Consider the following 26733-nt stretch of genomic DNA (forward strand, 5'->3'; position numbering starts at 1 on the left):
CCCTGCACTGGGCTCCACGCTGGGGGTGGAGCCTACTTAAAAAAATATGTGGGAATCGTAGCATTTAGGTTATCATCTGATCAACTGAATAGCTATTGGAAGACAAAGATAATATATCAAAATAGATTAGAGAAGTGAAGCTTATTTTTTAGCCTTCGCATACATCAACAAAATATTTTGTTTGTAATGTTTTTCCTATTTCCAAATAATCATATCAGAAATGTCTTTGGTTTCTCAATTATTGACTTACTTTATTTTTTAAATATAAATAGTTATATAAATTAACCTATCAATCTGAGGTCACCTTACATTTTTTTGTTTTTATATAAATTCCAGTTAATATACAGTGTAATATTAGTTTCAGGTGTATAGTATAGTGATTCAACACTTCAGTACATCACTCAGTGCTCATCACAAGTGCCCTCCTTAATCCCCATCACCTATTTCACCCATCCCCCACCTCCCCTCTGGTAACCAGCAATGTATTCTCTATAGTTAAGAGTATGTTTCTTGGTTTGCCTCTCTCTCTTTTTACCCCCTTTATTCCTTTGTTTTGTTTCCTAAATTCCACATAACATGTAAAATCATATAGTATTTGTCTTTCTCTGACTTACTTTTCTTAGCATAATACTCTGTAGCTGCAAATTGCAAGATTTCATTCTTTTCTATGGCTGAGTAATATTCCATTGTGTGTGTGTGTGTGCGTGTGTGTGCGTGCGCGTGCCACATCTTCTTTATCCATTCATCAGTCGATGGACACTTGGACTCTTTCCATAATTTGGCTGATGATGCTGCTATAAACATCAGGGCACATGTACCCCTTTGAATTAACATTTTTGTATTCTTTGGGTGAATACCTAGTAGGGCAGTTGTGGGATCGTAGGGTAGTTTTGTGTTTTTAACTTTTTGAGGAACCTTCGTACTGTTTTCCAGAGTGGCTGCACCACTTTGCATTTCTACCAACAGAGCAAGAGCATTCCCCTTTCTCCACATCCTTGCCAACACCTGTTGTTTCTTGTGTTGTTGATTTTAGCCATTCTTACTGGTGCAAGGTAATACCACATTGTAGTTTTGATTTGTATTTCCCTGATGATGAGTGATGTTGAGCATCTTTTCATGTATCTGTTAGCCACCTGTATGCCTTCTTTGGAAAAATGTCTGTTCATGTCTTCTGCCCATTTTAAGTGGATTATTTGTATTTTGGGTGTTGAGTTTTATTCTTTTTTTTTTTTTTTAAGATTTATTTATTTGAGAGAGAGAGAGAGCAGGGGGAAGGGCAGAGGGAATCTAGAGTAGACTCCCGACTAAGCTCAGAGCCTGACACGGGGCTCAGTCCCACAACCCTGAGATCATGACCTGAGCCGAAATCAAGAGTTGCACACTTAACTGAGCCACCCAGGTACCCTGAATTTTATAATTTCCTTATGTACTTTGGATATGAACCTTTTATCAGCTATGTCATTTGCAAATACCTTCTCCTATTCTGTAGATTGCCTTTTAGTTTTGTTGATTGTTTCCTTCGCTGTGCAGAAGCTTTTTATTTTGATCAAGTCTCAATAGTTTATTCTTACTTCTGTTTCCTTTGCCTCAGGAGACATATCTAGAAAGAAATTTCTATCAGGTCACTTTACATTTGTTGTGCTTATTTATATCAATTATGTATCTGGGAAAATTTTTGAAATCGCGGTTTTGAACTTTTTTTATTTCTAATTAATATTTGCATTCAAAAACATTCATAAAAATTTTAAAGCATTTACTTACTTAAAGTATTGTTTTACTTGCTGAGTCAGGTCAAATATATTAATTATTTGGCTATAAAGAATTCACTATACATGAATCTAGTTTTAAAAAGCACACTCTTAACAATTGTTTGTATTAAGAAGAAGAGAAGTATTTGTTTATATGATCCTTGGGTGGTTTATACTTTAAACTATGAGTAATTCTTTTTATGTTGACCTGTTGATAGGAAGTACCATACTTTTCAGTGAATTTAGCTCTAGCTTCCTGAATATCAATCTGGATGGTGTAGAGGGGGAAAGAGGAGTAAGAGGCGTAAGTACGAAGCTTAAAAACAGTTGATCATTTTCCCCCCCTTGCATTGAAATAGTGAGAGCAAAGGTAGTAGAAACCACAGCAGGCCACTTGTTACTGTTGACTTAAGTACAAACCGTGGTGGAAGTGTTTAGCCCTTTGGGAAGTTTTGTGATTGAACAAGAATGCTGGAGTTATTTTGATAAGGGAGAGTAATAGTGTGGCCAAAACTATGATCATCCCTGAGCTCTGAAGCAGGCCAAGGATGAAGGGCTGCAGTGTTTGCTCTTCCAGATGAACAAAGATAAAGTCAGCTAGAAAAATAAACTCAGTCTTTTGGTCAATTTGCAACAAAATGGTGAAAGAATTGAAGTGTATATTTTAGAACTTGGCATAAAGAGGTGTGGGAAAATAGTTCAGCATCTCCAATTCTGGCTCAATTTTTGCTATAGATTTGGAAATAGAGCAGAAAATTAATGCACAAACATATTTAACAACACTACACCAAATGTTGTAAATCCAAAATGAAAATTGAAACTGTGTGAGCAAGGAGAGCAAAAGTCTTTTTCAGGAGTGCTTACTTATTAAATTTGAAGCCACAGTTTTCTCACCATTCCTACTGAATATAATAATATAAAAAATCTAGGTCGCATTGATTTGAGGTGCTGTTTTCTCTGCAGTTTCCATTCTTGGGATTATGATGTTCTTCTAACTCTTGAAGGATAATTTACTTTATAAATGCTTCTGCTCTAAGAACCTACCCGTAAAGAAAGGCATATTGACTACATTATGTGTCTTTTATTGAATTTGACTTGGTAAAATACATCCTTTTCTGGGATCAGTTTGTGCTTTTCATTAGATATTGTATCACTTTAGGCCGCAAGCCAAAACCTGAATTTTTGTATACCTTCTCAAATTGTAAGAATTTCAATTATAGCAGAGTTAGGACTACTTATTTTGGAAAAACATTTATATGAAAACATCACAGTGAGCTGTCTGCTTTACTTGGTATAAGTGGAACAAGGAACGACTACACTGTCTTCAGATTTAAGTCTATAATTTTCTGTCACAGTAAATCACAGGCAACTTCTGCTTTGCTGTGCCTGGTGCCTAAGTATTCCAACAATAAGTACTTGTCTGTTCTTTTGTGAAAAGCATCCTCATTTGGTCTCCTTCTGGGGATTCAAGGAAATTAAATTCTCCTTCTGATTGAAAGGTATTGTAAATCTTAGGTGAAGGTAAACACTTCATGTAGGCGCTGAATATATCTGAGTAGATGGTCTATCTGTGGTAATGAGAGCAGAAATTTTGGTTTTGTTTATTTTTTTAAAAGATTTTATTTATTTATTTATTTATTTGACAGAGACACAGCAAGAGAGGGAACACAAGCAGGGGGAGTGGGAGAGGGAGAAGCAGGCTTCCCGCCGAGCAGGGAGCCCAATGCGGGGCTGGATCCCAGGACCCTGGGATCATGACCTGAGCTGAAGGCTGATGCTTAATGACTGAGCCACCCAGGTGCCCTTGGTTTTGTTTTGTATGAGGTTTTACTTATCTTCCCTTTTCTTAGTTGCCAGATTAGTGGCTTCTGCTCTGAGAAACTCTCCATAGAAAACAGTATACTCACCATGTTATGTTGTCTTCTTATTAAATTTTAAGGATGTTTTGTTCTGGCTGTTGACTACTGGTCATGACTCCTTAGCATAGGAAGTGAACATTTTGTTTGAGACATTCAAAGCAACAATGAACTATTAGAAGTTGAGGATATATGGCAAAGGAAAATGTGCTGAAGTTAGAAAGACAAAATGAGAAAGGCAAGAGAGTACTGAATACCAAATTCTGTAAGACTTGTGAGTGTACAATTTCTAAGTAGTGGTTCAGTTTGATGGTGATAATTATACCTACTACTTACAAATTGCTTACTATATGTAATCACTTTACATTTCTGTTCTTACTTCTTAACAACTCTAAGAGATAAATATCAAAATAACCATTTTGCAGAGAAGGAAACAAACTCCAAGAGGTTAAATCCCATGGTTAGGGTCTGAAGAAGTCCTTAACCCTAGTATACCATGCTGCCTACCAGACGGAGTTTAAGTACATATAACTAATGTTTAAAAATATATACGCATCTTTTAAACAAATAAGCATGCTATAAGGTATGTGATCAGTTCTCAGATAATGGGTATTTTTGAAGGGTTTAAATGGACAGTGAAGTTGGAATTTTAAAAACCCAAATACTGAAAGAACAGAACAGAATGCATGACTGACTGATCACTATCCCTGGCACCATGTCTTCCTGCCCTGGAGGCTGAAGCTGTTCAACTCAATACCAGGATTTATTTTTCTCCAGACCACTTAACAGCTGCTGAAAAGATTTAACAAAAACAACAATGACCAAATGAACTTTTTCCAGAAAGATTGTTAGTACCAAATGTAGGAACTTACATATTCATAATTCATTATATATTTGTTGAATTGAATAAGCTCATGCTCTTTACCTATAAATCATTTTTAAAAATCTATTGATGGGGCATCTGCCTGACTTAGTCGGTAGGGCATGTGACTCTTTATCTCAGGGTTGTAAATTCAAGCCCCATGTAGGGTGTAGAGATTACTTAAAAACTTTTTTAAAAAAAATATGTCAAATCTACCTTTTTAATGTCTTCTTATATTAAAATATGGGAGGCATGATAAGTGTTCTGTCTCTTAAGCCATGCTAATTATGCTAATCATTTTGCTGTGGATATTGTAGATTCACTTAAGTGCTGTATAGCAGGGGTAGACAAACTGTTTCTATAAATGGCTAGATTGTAAATATTTTGGGTTTTGTGGACCATAGCATCTCTACAGAAACTACTTAACTGCTAAATAGCAGCCATAGGCAATAGGTAAATGAATGAATATGACTGTGATCTAGTAAAACTTTATTTCCAAAAGTAGAACAAGATTTGGCCCTTGGCTATAGCTTAGCTTGCAGACCCTACTCTCTAAGGAAATACCCATTGGTACAACCCAAACTTGTTCTGGATCTTATGAACTCTTGAGGAGATTGGAATGACATGCATGGACATTGTAACTATAAAAAACATGTGATTAGTATATATATTATTAACATCATGTATTAGCATAAGCATTTATATGATTATTGCTAGCAAATATATGTTACGGAAAAGTTATCAGTGGTAATTTCAAATTTTATATAATTTTTTAAAGTTATTTTTGTTAAACAGTTGTTGTTTTTTCTCATCCCAGGGAGATTCCATACAAGCAGGTGATGATTCACCATTTTCGGATTCTATTACCCTGGAACAAACTACAAGTAACATTGGTGGATCCAGTGGACGTGTTAGTCTGTGGATGCAGTGGGTGCTCCCCAAAATTACTATAAAACTCTTTGCTCCAGATCCTGAAAATAAAGGCACAGGTACAGGGTTACTTTTCTCCTCTACTGAAAAGATAAAATACTAAAACTATTTTTAGAAGAAATAGTAGACTTTAGTTTTATTTATCACTGTCACTTAAACAAACATCATTAGCTCTAACTTAGGTGATTTCTATTAGCAATACTAATATATTGAATATAATACCTAAATTTTGTCTTTTTATGTTAAAATCCATTCCAAAAGCCATTAGGTAATTTTTCATTGATTATATTGATGCATTTTATCATTGTCACTGAAAGTATTGCAGTGATACCAGATACAGCACTTTAAACATTAATGGATTTCTTCTGTCTTGAAATAGGTATCCTGTCTTAATTGTGAGGGCTCTTTTGATGTTACTTTTCCTTATTATTGTAGAATCTTGTGTGGTTAATGAAGAGAAAGTCTCATTTCCTCTGTAGATGTCAAGAATAAATATGTGAACATTAAAACTAAAATAGAAGGTTTTAATATTGATTGTGAGGCCTATGCTGATTTTAATGTTTGCTTCTTATTGCAGAGCTTTGTATGGTCAGTGAACTAGAAGATCTCAGTGCTTCCATAGATGTTCAGGATGTATATACCAAAGTGAAATGTAAAATAGAAAGTTTCAATATTGATCACTATAGAAGCAGGTAAATAATGTATAAGAAATATGGGAAAAGCTATACTTTCTTTGAACACAGTTTATATAAGAATTTTTATATTTTAATTTGGGTATTTCTAAAAAATACTGTACTTATTTCCAGAAAGGGTTCTTAACAGATAAATTGATCAATTTTCCTTGGAATTCGTTCATATATGGAATATAACAAAGTTTTGTTTCATAAGATGGCAGATCTGTTCACAAATACCATATTGCCATATTAAATGAAATAAGCTTACTCCCCATCTACTCCCCATACTAGAATAATCACAGATTGAAATGGAATAGTGACAGCTCATGGCCCTTTGTACTTTGGAGACTTTTCTTGTCTCACATTTGATTAATACACATGTGGTGGATATTCCTAGAATCAAATTTTCCTTTCCCTAGTAAATTTCTATCAAAAGTATGATGTAAAAAAATATAATTTATGCTTAAATTATGTTTAATATATACATATTTGTTTATGATAATAAATAATGATAGTAAAAAAGTAAAGTTTTAGATATCTTCACTCTAAAGATGCATAGCAATTTTGTCATTAATTTTTCCCAAATAAAAATAACAAATGCTTTTTGTGTTTTTTTGTTTTTGTGTGTTTTTGCTTTAGAAAACTACTCTGGAATTTGTATTTTTTAAATTGAATTATAATTTACATACCATAAAATTCACACATTTTAAAAAATTTTGAAACATCATTTTCAATTTCATATGGGTATAGAAACAGTCTTAAAGTTTATTTTTTCTCTGCATTTATAATATTCATTCAGCAGTTATTTATTGAGAGCCTTCAGAAGTACATATGTTTCTGTACCTTTATTGGTACATCATAGACCATAGAAGGAGAATGTTTTTTATTTAACATGTTTCCTATTCTACATTAAAAAATTTGAATTTTGATTCTTTATCACATTGCTTATCACATATATTGTATTGCTTATGTCAATGACTATCAAATCTGTCCAGCCAAAACATTGTGTCGTAATTGTGAAGTTCAAAATATTTTGCTGGCTATATATTAAAATCTGTTTTATTGATAGTATATTACAAAGCATATAATTGTTTTTGTTGCATTAACCATGAATCATTAATTGATCTTTGATAATGGAATGTTTAGTTCTTTAGGTCCTCCTGAATAGCATATCTCTATATAAAAGTGATTTTTGCAGGTGATACATGATTATTATGTTATAGCTGAAATCATTTCCTGATGATGTGAATATTATAATGTGTCTTCTAGATCATCAGTGACTTTACTGTCAAATTTATCTAAGTTTTAAATAATTTATTCATTCACTTAGTCAAAATATTTATTGGGTGTATATTATGTGCATGTGCTAAGCACTGAGGATATAGTGTTTGAGAAAAATAGACGTCAGTCATGCCCTTATGGGCCTTACAGTTTCATGGATGAGATAGAAATAAATAACCAATCAGTAAGTATACAGTTTTACCATTAAGACAAATGCTTCTATGCAAAATGACCAGGGTGTGGTGCTAATATAAATTGTTCTTAATTGCATTGTCAGATCCATGTTTTAGTTCAGTGTAGTGTTGTTTACATAATAACTATTTGAAATAGTTATATATGCTCGATTTTTTAACTCAGAAAAATTGAAGAGAACAGATAAGGTGAACTTATGTTTTCCAGGCCAGGGGAAGGTTGGCAGTCAGGACATTTTGAAGGAGTATTTCTGCAGTGCAAAGAAAAACCTGTGGTGAGACTCATTTAGTAATTATGATTTTTTAAAAATATCTTGTAAACTGTTTTATCTTTGTTCTTTCATGCAATAGGACTAATGGTTACAAGAATTAAAGCTCAGAGTAAATTCTTTTTGACCTATTCTTCCAAAATTACATTATAAAATAAAACTATTCCTCTAAACTGCTTGTGTTTTGTAACCATTTTCCTGTTCTAGGTATTAAGTAAATTTTTCAAACAGCAAAGGTAGGATTGCTTTTATTAAAATACTTTATCATTAATGTATTATTATGTTGACTTTCCTATTCATAAATGAGTTCTTGTTGGATTGTCCTTTATCTAAACTAAAAGTAGTCACTTTACACTAAAAGCAATTATTTTTCATTTACTTCCATTAACAATGCTTTTGCAGAAGATGGTCCAGACAGAAGCCATACCTAGCAGTGGCTCAAACGTAAACCTATGCAGACTGCAGCAAAATTAAAACTATCTAGATTTTTTTGCTTATGGCTTTTATTGCTTTTTGTCTTTTCACCTTCTTTGCTCCTGTCCATCACCTCAAGCCTTGGGGAAGAGTGTTGGTCTCTGGGGCAATGTGGAGGTGTCTTCCTTTCCTGTACTGACAAGCTGAACAGACGCACCTTGTTGGTTCGACCCATCAGCAAGCAGGACCCTTTCAGTAATTGCTCTGGCTTCTTTCCTTCTGTAAGAAATCATTTTAAAATTATGCTACAGAACTCCCACTAACAGGAATCCAGAGAAGGAATTGAACTATCCATAGAGTCAACTCTTGATTTTCATCTTCCTCTGTATCATCCACTTTGTCAATGAACTCTACTGTACTTTTAAATCATACACTGGTTTTCCACTACAATCTAATTTGTTTCTGGGTTACTTGCATATCCTGTTTTTCACTCTGGTTTTGTGATTACAACCTAATTTTACCATCAGCACAAGAAAATCGAAATGTAGGACATTAAGTATAATGTTTTTTAAATTGTGCATGTTTTGAATGATCAAGAGTTGACTAAACTGCTTTGTCATTTCCTTTATGATTCTTACTTGGATTGCTTTTTCCCCCCTTTCAATTACGCCATTTCCTTCTCACAACTAATTCAAATACCTTACTTGGTGACCTCTTGAAACTGGAAAAGGCTGCATGCCTGTCATTGACCAGATAGAAGATGAATACTAGACTGTACACCAGTGGCTTTTAGAAGTTTAGAACCTTGTTTTTTCTAGTGGTACAATATATCTGGATATGTTATTAAGCTAATTCTTTTAAATGACATTCTTAAAGTCAATGCAAATGCATGTAATTTTAAAATATTAAGACCAGATTATCAACAGTGGTAATAACAGTTCTCTTAAGAATTTATTAAATCACTGCAAACATTATTAGATATTTTCTTAGCATGTGGGAACTATTTCCTCTTTTTTTGTAGCTCAAAAGGAATTTAAGACCTGTATCTTTAAAAAAAAATGATAAAAATTAACCAAATATTTTAACTAATTGTGTTCCTAGATTTAATGTTTGGTATTATATTTGCATGGCAAATGCTAGTTTCTTTTTTGATTTTTTATTTTTTTCTGGAATTTTAGTCTGGAAAAAGATGTCTCTAAATGTGGCTTTTATATCAGCAAAAGTTCTGTTCAGATTTATTTTCATTTCTTTGAATGTTATTAGTGTCTATGAGAAACATTCTTAATTTTTTTTTATATTTTGAATAATTTTAATGTATATTCATGAAAAACCCCACTTATTTATTAATGCCCTTTAAAAGTTTTCTTCATCAGTTTTTCTGAAGTTTTAAAATTTTTTCTAATATTTCTTTAATTTTCTAACTTTTCATTTTAAAGAGAATAATATTATTTTCATTTTAAAGAGAATAAATATTACTGTATGAAAAGTAATATTTACAGTATCTCAACTCCAGCCAGTATTCATTGATTCTTTTATTTTTTTTTTTCCCTCTTACATTAAGGGAATTAAAGATGCAGCAGTTCAGCAAACTTTCTCTCATGGGAGTTTACCTTTTAAGAGTACCTACATTCAATATGTTTAAAAGATATTTTCCAAATCAAAGCGTTTATACAGTGAAACACCTTTTATGCTTTTTCCAGGATTCATGTGTTGCCATTATGAGGATTATTTGAGCAAGGTTATGTAGATTGGTGGTTGATGGCTGTTCCGCCCCCTCCCCCCAAGTCCAGTTTAGAGACCTAAAGACAGTGTTGCTGAGCGGCCATACCCCAGCCACCCTTCTCCATCCAGTGTTTCCTGCTGTCCAGCAAGATGGTGATAAGACTGGTAGCACTTTTTCCTGTTTTACTGTATTTCTTTTTGAGTGTAGAAAGCAAAAGGAAAGAGAAATCAGAGAGGCAACGAGAAAGTTGGGAACGGTTAAAAAAATGTTCTGAGGGCAGGACAGTTATATGAAATATGATTATTTGTACATCCATTTAATGCCTATCTCCCAAGTTATTTTTAATGGTCAGAAAATTAGGTTAAAAAAGAACATATACAAAGATAAATTTTATCTCACCCTTCTTTGTTGTAAAGTCCAGATTAAAAACAAAATTAACAGGGGGTGCCTGGGTGGCTCAGTCGGTTAAGCGGCTGCCTTCGGCTCAGGTCATGATCTCAGGGTCCTGGGATCGAGCCCCGCATCGGGCTCCCTGCTCTGCCGGAAGCCTACTTCTCACTCTTCCACTCCCTCTGCTTGTGTTCCCTCTCACTGTGTCTCTCTCTGTCAAATAAATAAATAAAATCTTTAAAAAAAAAAAAAAAACAGTGACAGCGGAATTGCATACTCTTTTCCTCCCGCTGTGTCACTGGATGACAGGCAGCAACATGAGAGGAAGGAATGGAAGCAAAAGAGCTTCCCTAGTGCTGGCATGACGTAGGTCCCAACACATTGCCACTTTGCCACTCTCACTTTTTTCCTGTTTGTTCTTCCTTCTCAGTTTACTTCCTCTCTTGACATCACACATTGGACCCTAGTAACCTAAAAACTTTATCAGGCCCTGGGAAGAGAGGTTGGAAATGTGGAGTATAACAACTTAACTTTAATTTTATGTTGAGTAATTTACAAAATAGGATTTTATGTATATTTATTGGTTCGGGAAAACTTTCAAGAGCTGTCCTTTTCATATGTTGACAAATACAAAGTATGCATTTTACTTCACTCTTAAAAGTATGCTGTTTTACTATAATTTGTTTATAGTGTGTCATCTGAATATAAGTTAAGCGGACAAGTTTTGTCAGAAATATTGTTTTAATGATATAATTTTTACTTAAATGTTGTGTGCATATTAATATAACATTAGACCCAAGATATGAGTTTGAGTTGTAAGAGAGTTGATAGTTAGGTTTTACAAACAATATGATAGCCAGTGAAAATAAGCAGGTTCTAAAAGACAGATGTTTTATTTTTGTGTTACGTTACTGTTTCCAGTAAACATGCATTAAATGGTTGGTTTAGTTATCAAAGCATGGTATCAATGAGGCTCTTTTTATGGGCTCAGTCATCGTATAAATTAGCCACATTATCTAAGGAAAAACTGTTCTCATAAGTGTTAGGTCAAGGGAAGTCAATCATCTTTTCTATTCAGGTTGTTGATTACAAGTGGAAATATGTAACATGGTTATTTCAGTTTCATCTGCATAAACAATCTCTCTGTGACCCATGTTACAACAGCATATTGGTACTTTCAATGAAGAATTATCAAGAATGAAAAGATAAAATCCAGGGATGACTTGTTCCAAATTCTGAAAGTTACAGAAAATTTAGAAATCATGGACCCAGACACAACAAAGTTTAATTGCCTCTCAAGATCTAGAACTAGAACTCGGGATTCCTGATTTTCTAATTTTCTTTTGAGTCATTCTAAGTCTTAGATGGTTTTCCCCATCCTTGGAATTGATCAGTAATGTGCTCATCAAGGGTTATAGACATAATAAAAGATTATAATACCAACTGAGATTATTTTCTGCTTCCAAATAATTTTTTTTCTTTTTTTAATGAAGTGTGTATTGTGATTTCCTTTTTCTGGAACAGACAACAGCAAAACTTCTAGATGGCTCTCATCAGCAGCATGGATTTCTCTCTTTGACATACACAAAAGCTGTAACAAAAAATGTCCGCCACAAGTTAACATCAAGAAATGAGCGAAGAAGTTTTCATAAGTTATCTGAAGGTTTAACGGATGGTTCCCCTCATTTTCTTCATGAAATTCTTCTTTCAGCACAAGCTTTTGATATTGTCCTTTGCTTTCCTTTGCTTAATGCCATTGCAAGTATATTTCAAGCAAAACTACCAAGGACCCAAAAAGAGAAAAGAAAATCTCCTGGTCAGCCCATGAGGAGCCATACCTTGACTTCACGCAGTTTACCTTTGATTTATATCAACACAAGTGTAATCAGAATTTTTGTTCCAAAAACAGAAGAAATGCAGCCAAGTATTGAAGGTATTGTCTTCAGATTTTTTTTGGTCTGATTTTACATAACTTCCATTTGGGGGTTTTAGTTTCCTATTTTTTTTTTTAATATGGTTAGTGGTTGTATTTTGCACTTCGGTGTGTTTTAGAAAAAGTAAATATGTAATAGTCATTCTACAACTAAATCTTCAGGAGATATGTCAGAATACTGGGTATGTTTCTGACTCAATTAGTTACAGAATAAGAAATGATTTTTTTCGTCGGGGCTTTTGCTAGTAAAGCTTATGCTTACTGTCATTTGTTTTATTAAACTCAAATGTTAGGTTCCATATACAAGGTAACCAGAAATTAGTTTTTTAAAAAATAGCCAACACTCCAAGGCTCCTGTGGCTTCTTCTAGGCTTCTCGGTGCAGATTATTTTAGGTTTTAAAATAAAGTGAATTTATAATCCCATTGCTTCCACCCATGAGAGTAACTTTTAAATTTTTAGTTTCCCCTGTACTATAAAACAGTGAAGAACTTTCAGAATTTTGAGTGAAATTAGAGTACAGCGGTTCACATGGTATGAACTTCGGAGTTACAGAGACCTGAGTTCAAATCCCAGCTTTACTAGTTATGAAGTATAAAATCTTGAGCAAGTTAATCTGAGTTCCTATGTATAAAATGGTAATATTGGTATTTAACTTGATAGGCCTTCCTGATAGCTTACTTTCCAGTGATGACTGCATTGAGACTATGTGAATAGTGCCACTTGCTTAGTAAGCTCTCAATAAATGAGAGTTGAATCAGGAGGAGGTGTGCCCGTTCTTTCAAAGTAGAATATTGGGAAGTCCCACATTTCGCTACTGCTTATACTTCATTGGCCAAAACTTAGTCATATGGCTACACCCCAGTGTGAGAGAGCCTAAGAAACAGTGTTTCCCTAAGTGGTAGGGTACCTTGCTCATAAATTAAGGCCCTGTGAATTTGAGAAAGAAGAGAGAATGCTATCAGAGGGATAAGTAACAGCTTCTGCCACGTGAGAACAGTAGAGCTTTTTTTTCCTTTTAGTCCTGATGTGGAGGAGGAAGAGCTTGAATGATCAGGGATGGTAAATTAAAAAAAAGAAAAGCACCAAGTTCCATTCTCTTTCTTCTTGGAGTCTAGTCTATCTCTTGTTCTGTCTGCAAACACATAGGGAAGACTATTCTGCCTAACATCATAAATAATTCAGTTTTGCTCAAAGTAATGGTCCTTCTAAAAATTTTTTTTCTATAAATAAAAAATATATTTGTAGAGCTTTATAGTTCTTAATTACAAAGATGTCTAGAGATAAATTCAGCATATTATACTTAATGGATTTTTAATACAAGCTAGTTCCTATTCTTTTCCTTCTGGTTTTTGCTAAGAGCTATCATAAAGTTAATTACTTTGAGATAAATTAGTACTCTCTGCATCACTGTATTCTGATAGCACTATACAGTTGTTTTCATTTATTCAGATAGTTTGTAGAAACACATGAATGGTAAAAAATAAAGTTAGTCTTCACTGAGCAATTACAAGTGATCTGAGAGGAAACCGCTAACCAGAAAAGCTGCATATTCATTGCAGAGACACTGACCTTTATGCTTTTTCCTTGTTATTCTTTATTATGTGAGTATCTAATAAATGTTTAGATAATATAATTTATATTAAAGTTACGTAGGTTTAAGAAAAACCTATATTTATTTATTTATTTTTAATTTAATTTAATTTTATTATGTTAGTCACCATACAGTCTTAGAGGGGACATTTGAAAAGATTTATTTATTTGAGAGAGAGAGAATGCACGCACCTGCAGGGGGAGGGGCAGAGGGAGAAGGAGAGAAAATCTCAAGCAGTCTCCCTGCTGAGCGCAGAGCCTGACTCAGGACTCCATCCCAGGACCCTGAGATCATGACCTGAGCCAAAACCAAGAGTCTGACACTTAATCAAATGAGCTACCCAGGTGCCCCAAAAAGAAACCTATATTTTTAAATAATTTAGCTCTCTGAGAACTAGTTTGAGTGTCATAATAACATTTTCTCATAACCACACAAGCAGAGAATAGACATAAAAGGTCAGGGAGATTTTCAAGCCATCTTTTGGACTTTTCAGCTGAAAGTAGGGGGAAAACACTATGGAAGCAGTAGTTTGGCTTTGTTATTAGAGGAAACATGATTATTTTGGTAAAAGTTTGAAGTAGTCCCTTACCTTTCAAAAACATTATATCACAGTATCTATAACTTTTTCCATTAAAATGGCAGAAAATTTGTATCTAGATAAAAATAAGAATAAAGTCATATCTATATTATAAAAAGTTCTAATTTTTTTTAACAATTAAGGATATTGTTTTCTAGCTGTCTCTCTGGTAAGTATAAAAGCATTTATTTTCCTAACCAGAGTGAGTTTCTGTAATTTCACTTAAAATAAGATACGTTAGTAAGCTTTTGTGATTTCCTGAAAATTCTTTGTAGTGTGTATTTTATATTTCCATAATTTTCTAATTATTTTTATTTGAATGTAAACAATTGGTAAGGCCAAAACTTCATTGAGACCTAAGAAAAAAAGTTTTATAGGAGATGAAAAGTTAGGATGAGGTGGAGAGAAGTACAGAAAGAGGGCTGTATGAAAAAATTGGGAAAGGTCATGCAGACAAATCAGGAAGCAAAGCAACCTTTCTGACTTTGTGATACTTTAGTACTGATATAGAAGTGTTCAGGAATTACAAATGACCTTCAAATCATAGGACTGAACTGGTCTCTAAATAGTAATTGCATGTTAACTGATCCTAAATTGAATCCTTTTTCCTCTAATATCCCTAGTGCTATTTTAATTTAAGGTTTCAAACCTTAAATTTCACATCTAAAATATCAATAGTGATCACAAATACAAATAAAAAGAAAATAAACACAGTGTAGGGGCGCCTGGGTGGCTCAGTCGGTTAAGTGTCTGCCTTCGGCTCAGGTCATGATCCCAGGGTCCTGGGATCGAGTCCCGCATCGGGCTCCCTGCTCTGTGGGGAGCCTGCTTCTCCCTCTCCTCCCCACTTGTGCTCTCTCTCTCACTATCTCTGTCTCTCTCTCAAATAAATAAAATCTAAATAAATAAATAAATAAATAAACATAGTGTATATGCTTCATCTCCCACTTAAGTTTTGAAATTAGGCCTAGAATATAAAGCAGCATCAGTATGTCGCTTTTTCAAGACGTGCCAGTATGGCTAAGACTTTTTAAATAGATGTTCAGTAGTGTTTATACTGGTAAATCGTCCAGAATCAGACATAGCTGTTTCTCAGTGTGCACATTTGATCTGCATTCAACTTTTGCTTATTCATCGTAAAATATTATCTGTTTGATGTACTGAATGATTTGGGATGTCTTTGACTGGTACTTGTTAATACAGGGGCATTTTCACAGTGCATTGTTTTTTCATTTCAGTTTAGATGTTCATTCTAGGGCTCCTTTGAATAAAATTTTTGTAACAATACATGTGAGAGAAATTTACATGACAAACTAATTTTCACCATCCATGTCAGTGTCATGCCCTTAGGTGGTCATCGCTAGGAGGATCTTATCTATAATGTTAAATGTTTCTTCTTAAGACAGACATTACGTGTAAAATGTAAATTGTCTTGATCATTGAATTAGAAGTCTTTTTTTTTCATTTTTTTTTTTATTGTGGTAAAATACATATAACCAAATTTTTTTCCATTTGTTATTATTCAGGGGTACCTTAATGGAATAAATTACATTTACAGTATTTTACAACCATAACCACTATTTCCAAGATGTTTTCATCATCACAAATAAACTCTGTTGCCATTAAGCAATAACTCTCCCAGCCCTTGATAACCTCTAATTTACCTTCTGTCTCTATGAATTTGCCTATTCTGGATATTTCATATAAGTGGAATCATGAATATTTGGCTTGTTTCACTTAGCGTGATGTTTTTAAGGTCCATCCATATTGTAGAATGTATCAGAACTTCATCTTTATGGCTGGATAATATTTCACTTTATGGATGTACCACGTTTTGTTAACTTATATCTATCAGACACTTGGGCTGTTTCCAGCGTTGAGTTGGCTATTATGAGTAATGCTGCCATGAACACTGTCATACAGGTGTCTGTTGGAGCCCATCTTCACTTCTAGTGGATATGTACCTAGGAATGGAATTGCTGGATCATATGGTAATTCTGTATTAGAATTCTTTGTTTTTGAGGAACCTCCGGTCTATTTGGATGCCTTTTTGACAAAGGCAGGATTTGTGGTATTTTCTGAACAACACTTATGTGCAGGCATAGTTTGGCCAATAAGAGGGCTCACTCTTAGTGCAGATGGGAGCATGGTTACACTGAGCACCTGAGCACCTCTGCAGTAAGACAGAGGTCAGAAGTTCAGTAGGGAACTCTAGCTTCGTTTTTTTTTCCTACACAGCAGTGGTTTATTGAAGCAGGTTCTGTACTTCACTGATTTGTGTACATGTCAGAAGGAATAAAAACCTGGCTCTTTGAGAAAATGGAGAGAAAAAACGCTTTATTTCTTGATTTCTTTTGCATTTTTGTCTTGTTTGTTGTTTTTTGGCTTCCTGCGTTAAATTAAAAGTTTTAAAATTCCCATTCAGCTGCTGTAACTAGAAAAATCCCCAATTGATTGTAATTGCAAAAATCTTTCCAGACTTTTATCTTATTTTTAAAGTTGTTTCTGTCTTTTTAATGGTGGTTGTGGTGGGATTTTTAAGGTATAATTTCAAAATTCAGATGCCTAAGTACTTCCTAAGCAGGTAACCTGAATAAGAGCATACAGAAAAGGATGCATATTGTTATGGCCATTTGGAAAATATAGTCTGCCATGTTTCTCTGTGAACTGTGGTTAATTTTAATCTTTTGCTTATATAAACTTTTTGCAATAAACACCTTTTTAGTGGCATTTTTTCATGACTTGGGTGAGAATGTATATAAATAAATTTCTAGCAAAAGGATTACTAGATCAAAGAGCATGTACCTTTAAAATGTTAAGGGATGTCAAATGTCAAATTGCCCTTCTAAGTAGCTGCACCAGTTTTCTGTTTCCTTACTCTCATCCTAACCGAGTTTTCAGGTTTTTGTCAGGTTCATTAATGAAAAGTACACTCTTTTTCTAAGTTGTTACTCATCTTTTCCTTATCACTTAATAAGAGCTCTTTGTGTATTAAGTCTTTTGTCTGGCCTACATTGTATTGCGTACATCTTTTTTCTTTTTTTTCCCCTCTACCTCTATGTGTGTCTATGTCTATGTGTATATCTATATTTATATCTACATGTATATATCTTTACTTAGGCCTGTATAGTTGACCCTTGAACAATGCAGAGGTTAGGGGCACTAACCCTCCCACCCCCACAGTTGAAAATCCATGTATAACTTTTGACTCCCCAAAACTTTTGATTCCCCAAAAACTTAACTACTAATTGCTTAGATGGGAAGCCTTACCAATAACATGAACATTTAACACATATTTTGTACGTTATATGTATTACATGTGGTATTCTTATAATAATACCTAACTTTTCCTTAACTGTTTCAGTATTTCTAGGCTGCACAATTTGTCTTTGTTTCAAATTGTTGCATATCTCCAAATTTTTTCCAGTATATTTAAAAAAAAATACATAGAAATGGACCCACACAGTCCAAGCCCATGTTGTTCAAGGGTCAGCTGTACTTACATCTCTATCTATACCATCTCTGAGAAGTAATGAATTTCCAGAATATGTGCCTGTCTATAAAACACAGTTATAAAAATGCATGCCGAAAATTCAAAGATTTTGGCACATTCTATTAGATTTTTGACACTTTAATTGTTGCTACTCTTAATTTGAATGATAATTCACCCATGAAAAATTTTTCAATGCAGTAAAATGCATATAACGTAAAATTTACCATTTTAGTCATTTTGAAGTGTAGACAAATTTTTAAATGTATATTTTATTTGGGAGACTGAATGTTTTCATTTAATGCATTTTAAAAGATATAATGTGACTAAGGAAAACATGATTGAAGCAGCAATTTCATTAGAAATAAATATAATTACTTACATGACTCCAATGAGATCTAGTAAGAGTCAAGAGGGTAGTATTCATTTTACTCCAGAAAGATGTTAAAAAGTTTGCTTGAGTTATATCTGTATCAGATTAAAGTATATGTGTAAATTATGTTTTAATGAGTGTGATTGCATAGCTAAATATTGCTATATCTGTACTTCTCAGCAGAAACTGTATTATAAGCAATATCTCCAAGCAATTTGTGCCTGTAGATCAGAGTTAATTGGCAAAATAGATGCAACTATATTTCCCATTAGTAAACATGACGGTCACAAGGTTTTTTTGAACCTTCTTTCTGTCTTCTTCTGTATTGCAAATACGGCAATAACTATTAAAACCTTTTGTTAATAGCTTTGTGTAGGGTTCTCACTACAGTTAGGACTTTATAAAAGTATAACATTGCACAGTGGCAAGTTCAAATACTCTTGAGCCTTTAGATGTTTTACTGTGTCAAGTTTATACTGAGAATCTTAAAAAAAAGCTGAAGTCTCCAAAACACTTTTATTTCTTGTTGGATTTAAGAAAACTAATTTATAAGCAACAGTCTTATGTTATCTGACAATTGCAGGGAAATTCTCCTCTTTATTTAATCTTTTGGTTACTTAAGCTCATAACTTCAGAGTTGTTCATAACGTTTTCATTTTCAATACATACTCTCTTGCCCCAAGAAAAGATAAAATCTTTCAGACTTACATTTCAATTACATTAAATGTAAAAGTTTCTAATAGTTCATGTGTAAAATCAGTTAATAATAAGAAAAATATATTTAACATTCTAATATTTTATTTAAACAAATGATATTGAAAGTCTGGTTTTCAACTTGAATATTGTTTGCATTATGTGCAAACATTATCAGGATCCTGAATCTACAGGTGTTTTGACTTCCAGTTTAAGCTATTTATTTCAGAATAGTGGACTGTTTTTTGGATCTAGTATGAGTCTTCTAGAGTAAGTAGTTCTGCATGAGCCTAAATTTTAAAAAATACAGTTCAAGCAAAGAATGAAGGCATTCATTTTCATGTTGAAAATGCATCTAGAGGGAACATTTCCTCATATGGTCCAACTATTGAATGCAGGTGAAATAAACCAAAAAAGGGGAAGCTTATTTTTTTCCAATTATAAAGTAACTAAAGAACTGAATAAAGGCATTTTTTTGTATAAATACTTATTTTTATTATTTTTTCTTATATCTCAGAGGTAGATTTCGATAAGCTAGATACCTTCTAAAATAAGATTATTTTTATTTAGTTTGTGAATGATCTGCATTAAGTGCTTTTTTTATTATTATAACTTTATAGTCAGTATAATCTAGTGAGAACACTTTTGGCTCTAACAGAAACAGAATTCTGTTCTTGGATCTGGCTTTGTATGTAACACCAAGTACGTCATTTTTCTTCCATATGTACCTCATTTACTGCAGTGTTTCTATTACATTTCAGGCTTTCATATGGTGGGTAGTATCTGCAGCCTGGGAGAACAGTTAGCAAGTACACTAATTGCACTTTTGTGGTATGGTCTATTCTCCGGGCTTACTATTTATTGATTTAATTGATGCCTGCTGCTTAATCAGAGGTTTTACCCACATGGAACTATTTGATAAGCTTGGCATAAAATGCAAGATCTGTGAAATGTAAACAGTGTTCATAGAATAAGGACCTATAATCAAGCCAGACCTCTAGTCATTTGAAAATAGTACAGCTGCATGAGAAGTAGTTTTCCGTTTGATCTTTTTTGCTGTGGACATTTAAAGGTACTGTCTTTATTGTAGCATCCACATGCTAATATTTATTGTGATAGCTCATCTCTTTTTTTCCCTTTTTCTGTCCTTCTGACCTCCACCTCCCAGCTGTTTTGCCACTTCCTTTGTGTGCATCTTCTTCTGATGCCTTCTTTTCCTCACTGAATATCTTTCTTCTACCTTTTTCTGATTTTCTTAATTCTGACTTTCTTCTTTAGACTAATCTAAGTCAGACCGTACTGAGTGTACTCCTGAAGCAGCTGGAAATAATCTCTTAGCTTTTGCATTCTTTGGGCACCACAGTTTGCAAAATATGGATTGTATGCCTTTGTAGGCATGTTCTGTTCAGGATATTCCTGGGATCTTGCAGCCAGTCCTTTTCTGTTCCATTTGTGGCAGATGATAGTTTCTTGAGAGAAATTATGAGTTTTAGTACATGTTTTCTTCAAAACCCAGAAAGTTGTATATTGTTAGCAATTTTAAACAGTTTTTAAGCAGCTACTACAGTGAGATCATCTGTTGGAGAAGTAGAATTTAATATAAATTAATGTGGCAGTGAAGAACCCCTTTCCATTTCAAATAGTCCTTAGAAAAGACGTTGGATTAGCCAGTGATTTATGGAAAAATTGTTGAACTTTATAAGATAAGAACATGGTAAAACATTGCTTTATTCAGTACAAAGGATTGGAATCGATTTATATAGATATACACACATATATATATTAATTTTTTATTGTTTTTGAGATTACTTACCTTAGTGATAGATTCCATTAGGAGGTAGAACTTTTACATAGGTGTGAAATTACTACTTCTCAAGCAATTTCACGGTAGAAATTATTAAACTTAAAAAGCGCCTAGAATAGCAAGTTGAAATGTCCTTGTATAGTAAACAATCCCTTGGTTTTTTCTTTCTTCACCATTGCAGCCATTATGTTTCCTTTGGGTCTTATGACGTGTTAATAGCTTAAAGTGCTGTTACTGTGTTTGTGTGTGTATATTGTATTTCATTATTATTTATCATGTAAATTTAAATGGCTTTGAGAATCTGTTCCTGACTTTGTGGTGATCTTCAATATATTTGTAGACAGTAATATATTTGTACACAGCAACGCAATGTTAAAAATCCTAGGGCTGACAATCACTTGGGAGAAAGAGGTAGTAGTCTAAGATTATGAAATTTGATAAACATATTACTTCAGCACTACTTATATGTATTTAACATCATGTGTTTTAATGTTGGGGTGGAGTTGGTTTTTTTTTTTAATTGCCATTTTAATCGTGTATAAGAGAAAACTACTTAATGGGATGTAAAGGAAATAGTTTTAAAAAGCATCAAATATTTTTATTTTTAATGTAATTTTTTCCTTGTCCTCCTTTATTGGTTTTTATCTTAATGTGTCTCTACACCATTATTCAAAGATTTCTCCTTATGCATGAAGTTACACACAGACCCAGTGTATACTTCATGAGTCTATTTCTCTTGTTACAGTTAATCAGGCAGCAAAAGAAGACACCATGGTTTTGAAGATTGGCTCTGTTGCTATGGCTCCCCAAGCTGACAATCCCCTTGGCAGATCTGTCCTCAGGAAAGATATTTACCAGTAAGTTCATTTTCTTACGTTCAATCTTGCAACAATTTCATCCTGCAAAGAAGTACACTGATCAATAAAACTTGCTTAGTGTGGCCTGCAGAAATACTTTTCATTTGGAATCTTTTGATATTTAAAACCAGGTTTTTCTGATTTTCTTCAGTTGTGGGTTTTTAAATTCATTCAGACAAATCAAGTATTTCTGTGAAGTGTTGATGAATAACAGAATGTAAGCACCGAGTCACCATAAAGCTGAAGAAGCGCAGTTTGGAAAAGTTTAGCAGACTTTAAATTTGACCAAATCTCTAATCACATAGGAAAAAGAGGTTCTTTCCAGAACTACCACATCCTACTGTAGTCATGTTGTATCAAATTGAAACATTTTCTTAATTTAGCTATAAGCCATTATTTGAAATGTAGGACTGTGGATGTCATATGGATCAAAGCTGTAAAGAAAAGCAAACTTCTAAGGAGAAATTTCACAGTAAACACTTTCTGTGAAAATGCCATGCTCTGGATTTTGTCACTGAGTATTTGCAGACCACACCAAGCATCTATGGACAACTAAACTGGTGAACATATGTAATCAACATGATAAAAATAATACATCATTCGTACTGAAGTTGGCACTGCTGCCAGACATAAAAGTACAGTTGCGAATAATACCAAGTGAGAAAAATCACAGAAATACAGATGTATGAGTGTCTTATTCACCCTGCTGGTCTGCTTCTCAGATGAGGTAGTGTCACTCTTCGAAAATAAATTCCTACTGTTCTCCAATAAATGTTACTGCTAGGAGAGATTCTTTTTTGTAAGGCACTTACCCCCTAGAGGTTGCCAGCAATCTTTAAGAGGGGATCCATGGATTTTATTTTCTCAAATTTTTCTGTTATTTGAGTTGATAGGTTTTGCCTTTGAATTATATATCAGGTTCTCTTTCTTGTATTATTTTTGTGGGTAGCTTATAGTATTCATCCCTTAAGTAAGGTTTTTGGGGTTTTTTTGTTTTTGTTTTGTTTTGTTTTTGCTAGCTTATGTAGAATCTCAGGATGCGAGAACTGAAGAAGGCCTTAGGAGTTTTTGAATCCCGCTGCCTTATTTTATACATTAGGAAACTGAGGATCCAAAAGAACAGTCGTCTCTAGTCAAGTAATGATAGAGACAAGACCACAACTCATAACACTTTACTCTCTCAGGCTCTAGAGAAAGGATTGCAGTAGAATTCTTTCTGGGTAAAAGTAATTTTCTAACATTTGAAGATTCTTTCAGGTGTGTTTGTCTTTTCTACTTCATTTGTCTACCTCTTCAGAAGTAAGTGGTCCTCAAAGAGTGTCCTGCTTTACTTTTGGTGAAAGAAATATGTTTTATATTAAAAGATCCTATCACCATCAATAAAGTGAACCCCTGAGAAACTTCCTTTCCTCCTCTACCCTCTCCACTTGCTGGCTCCTCAGCAGTCATTTGTGGGGTTGTGGCACTCCTCTGCCTGTTTGTCACTGCTTTCGTCCCATTGTCCTTGAGCCGTTCTTTCTCAGTCACTCTCCTTTATTTTCCACCCAGATTGTAAGGAAGAAATAAAACACTTTTTTGTAGATGATGTGGTCTTATATGTAGAAAATCCTAAGGAATCCACTGAAAAACTGTTGGGCAGATAAGTTCAGTAAGCTTGTAGGACACAAAATCAAAATATAAAAATCAACTCACATTAACACTAGGCAGTGAACTATCTAAAAGTAAAATTAAAATACTTCCTTTTATAATCTCATCAAAAAAATTAAATACTTATGAATAAATTTACCAAAAGAAGCACAAAACTTACACTTTGGTTTTTTTTTTTTTATAAATTTTTTTTTGTTATGTTATGTTAATCACCATACATTACATCATTAGTTTTTGATGTAGTGTTCCATGATTCATTGTTTGCTTATAACATGCAGTGCTCCATGCAGTACGTGCCCTCTTTAATACCCATCACCAGGCCCCCTCCCCTCTAGAACTTACTTTGAAAACTATAAAACATGGTTGAAAGAAATTAAAGATCTGAATACATGAAATTATATCCCATGTATAAAGAAATTTTAAAAGATCTAAATACATGAAATTATATCCCATGTACATAGATCAGAAGACTTACTAGTGGTAGATGACAGTACGCCTTCAAAAAAATTGCATTCAGCATAATCCACATCAAAATTTCAGCTAACTTTTTTTAAAGATTTTGTTTATTTATTTGACAGAGAGAGACACAGTGAGAGCAGAATCACAAGCAGGGGGAGAGGGAGAGGGAGAAACAGGCTTCCCACGGAGCAGGGAGCCTGATGCGGGGCTCGATCCCAGGACTCTGGGATCATGACCTGAGCCGAAGGCAGACGCTTAACGACTGAGCCACCCAGGCGCCCCAAAATTTCAGCTAACTTCTTTGCAGAAATTGACAGGCTGATCCTAAAATTCACATGGAAATTATTCATATGGAAATTCAAAGGACCCAGAATAGCCAAAACAGTATTAGAAAGGATAAACAAAGTTGGAAGGCTCACACATCCTACTTTCAAAACTTATGATAAAACAATAGAAATCAAGACAATAAAGTACTAGCATGAGGATAGATATATGTCAATTAATAGAATTGAGATTCTACAAATAAACCCTCACATTTACTGTCCATTGGTTTTTGATAAAGAAGCCAAGATAATTCAATGGTAAAGAACAGTCTTTTCAACAAATGGTGTTCAGACTATCTGATATTCAAATGAACTTGGACATTTACCTTACACCATCACAAAATTTAACTCAATATGGATTAGAGACTTAATAGCCAAAAGTGGAAAACACCCAAAGGTTCATCAGCTGACAAATGGCTAAGCAAAATGTGGCATACCCATACAAGAATATTAGTCTGCCATAGAGAGAAATAAAGCATATGTTATAACACGGATCAGCCTTGGAGACATGCAAAGTGAAGGAAACCAGACACAAAAAAGCGACATATTATATGAAATGACCAGAATAGACAAATCCATCGAGACAGTAGAAGAGTGGTTGCTAAGACAGGAGAGGAGAATGACTACTAATGGGTATAAGATTTCTCTTCGGAGTGATAATAATTGTCTGGAATTAGATAGCGTGATGTACAATGATTTGTACAGTGAGTACTTGTACAATGAGTGAGGTATAGTGAGTACAAGAGAATATACAAAAAAACTGAACCATACATCTCAAAAGGATAAATTTTATGGGATATAAATTATATCACAATAAAGCTGATTTTTTAAAATCAAAGATTGATATCTCAAAGAGGTCCAGAGGAGTTAAATTCCTGGGAGAGAAATGCCCATCCTAGGTGCATGGAGACTGGATGCTCCTTTCACCTTTGCAATTATTTGCCTTATCTTGCTATAAGCAGAGGGATTTTGTTGTAGAAAGGAGGAAACCAAGGGACACTTATCGGTCGTATGGGCTAGAGTGACATGTTGGAATCTGGAGGAACCCCAAACACACAGTCATCCACAGTGCTTGTTTTGAGTGTTGGGTGGGGAGAGGGAGCTGGTAAGAAGAAACTGAGTTTCTCAAAGTTTCGCATTCCTTAAAGGATAAAGCCATGTTAGAACTGCACTATTCAATACAGTAGTCACTACGTTTGGCTCTTCTGCTTTTGAAATGTGGCTAGTCCAAACTGAGATGTTCTGTAAGTATAAAATATATACAAGATTTTGAAGAACTAAGAAACTGAAATATCTCATTAATAATCTTTATTGATTTTATATAATGGTGACAATATTTTTGATATATTGAGTTAAATACATTATTACAACTATTTCCCACTGTTTTTTTAAACCTTTTTCAGTGTGACTACTAAGAAATTTTAATTTACATAGGTGGCTCCCAGTTGTGGTTTGCATTATAGTTCTATCAAATAATATAATTTTATTGGGAGAAGCCTGCAACAAATATAGGACAAGTCTTGCCCTTGGGACCTTTGAAACCAGAGGTGAACTGCATTTAACTAAAGTTGCAAACCAACCACAGCCTAGCTCAGTTAATGATTGAGTTGAAATTATCCCCTGCTTACCCATTCTGCCTGGCGGGAAAAAGTGTGCCTTCTCTGGGAGAAATAACATTAACTTGTTGTAGTCTTTTTATACATGATGTCTAATATATAATCAAAAGTTACAAGATAACAAACAAGCAAAGCAATTAGACCCGTAGTCAGGAGAAAATTTAGCTAGTAGTAAAAGACTTGCAGATGACTGAGATGTTGAGATGAGTATACAGGAGTTTGAAATAACTGTTATTAGTACTTTAGAGAAGAATGTTGAAAAGATGGAGATTTCATAGAAATGTCTATTTAAAATTCTAAAACTGAATACCAATATCTGAAGTTAAGGACTTGTTGGGTAGCTATAACAGCAAATGGACAAAGCAAAAGATAGGATTAGTGAACTTAGACATAGCTAAATAGAAATTACCCAAACTGAAGCACAGAGAGGAGGAAAAAGGAATAGAAAAAAAAGGAAGAAGAAAGAGAACAAACTGAAAAACATGTGAGTTACTGTCAAATGGTCTAATGTATGTGTAAGTAGAAGAAAGAATGGAACCAAAGGCATAACTTAAACAGATAACCCTTGAGACTTTTCTAAAATTAACAATAGTCATTAACCAGCAGACCCAAGAAACCCAGTACCCTATCCCCAATATAAGCAAAATAAGTGTAAGGAAAACTACATCTAGGCATAATATGATCAAATTACTGAAAATTAAAGATAAAGAGGACTCCTCCCTGATGGACTGAGGGAGAATGAGAGAGAATGTAATAATACCTACCTCCCCCAACACAGGTTTCCGGGCCTAAGACAGTACTTGGGAGAGAGGAGATGCTTTTATCTTTAATAAGGTTGGATATTTTCATTATTAAAATATATATGTATGGGGTGCCTGGGTGGCTCAGTCAGTTAAGTGTCTGGCTCTTTTTTTTTTTTTTAAAGATTTTATTTATTTATTTGAGACAGAGAGAATGAGAGACAGAGAGCATGAGAGGGAGGAGGGTCAGAGGGAGAAGCAGACTCCCTGCCGAGCAGGGAGCCCGATGC

At 34.0% G+C, this 26733-nt stretch overlaps 1 protein-coding gene across 1 annotated transcript in view; it reads left to right on the forward strand.

The window, feature by feature from the left end:
- The window catches only part of VPS13B (vacuolar protein sorting 13 homolog B), a 743427-nt gene that overhangs the window by 402458 nt on the left and 314236 nt on the right, over nucleotides 1–26733 (forward strand). Inside the window, exons 25-29 of the mRNA XM_081817134.1 lie at nucleotides 5284–5455; nucleotides 5974–6088; nucleotides 7751–7817; nucleotides 11863–12271; nucleotides 21547–21658. Of these exons, the coding sequence (XP_081673260.1) occupies nucleotides 5284–5455; nucleotides 5974–6088; nucleotides 7751–7817; nucleotides 11863–12271; nucleotides 21547–21658 (875 nt within the window). The remainder of the gene's footprint in view (nucleotides 1–5283; nucleotides 5456–5973; nucleotides 6089–7750; nucleotides 7818–11862; nucleotides 12272–21546; nucleotides 21659–26733) is intronic.

The sequence above is a fragment of the Leptonychotes weddellii genome, chromosome 4 (genome assembly GCF_054177405.1).
Source record: "Leptonychotes weddellii isolate Sample4059 chromosome 4, ASM5417740v2, whole genome shotgun sequence".
Taxonomy (NCBI): Eukaryota; Metazoa; Chordata; class Mammalia; order Carnivora; family Phocidae; genus Leptonychotes; species Leptonychotes weddellii.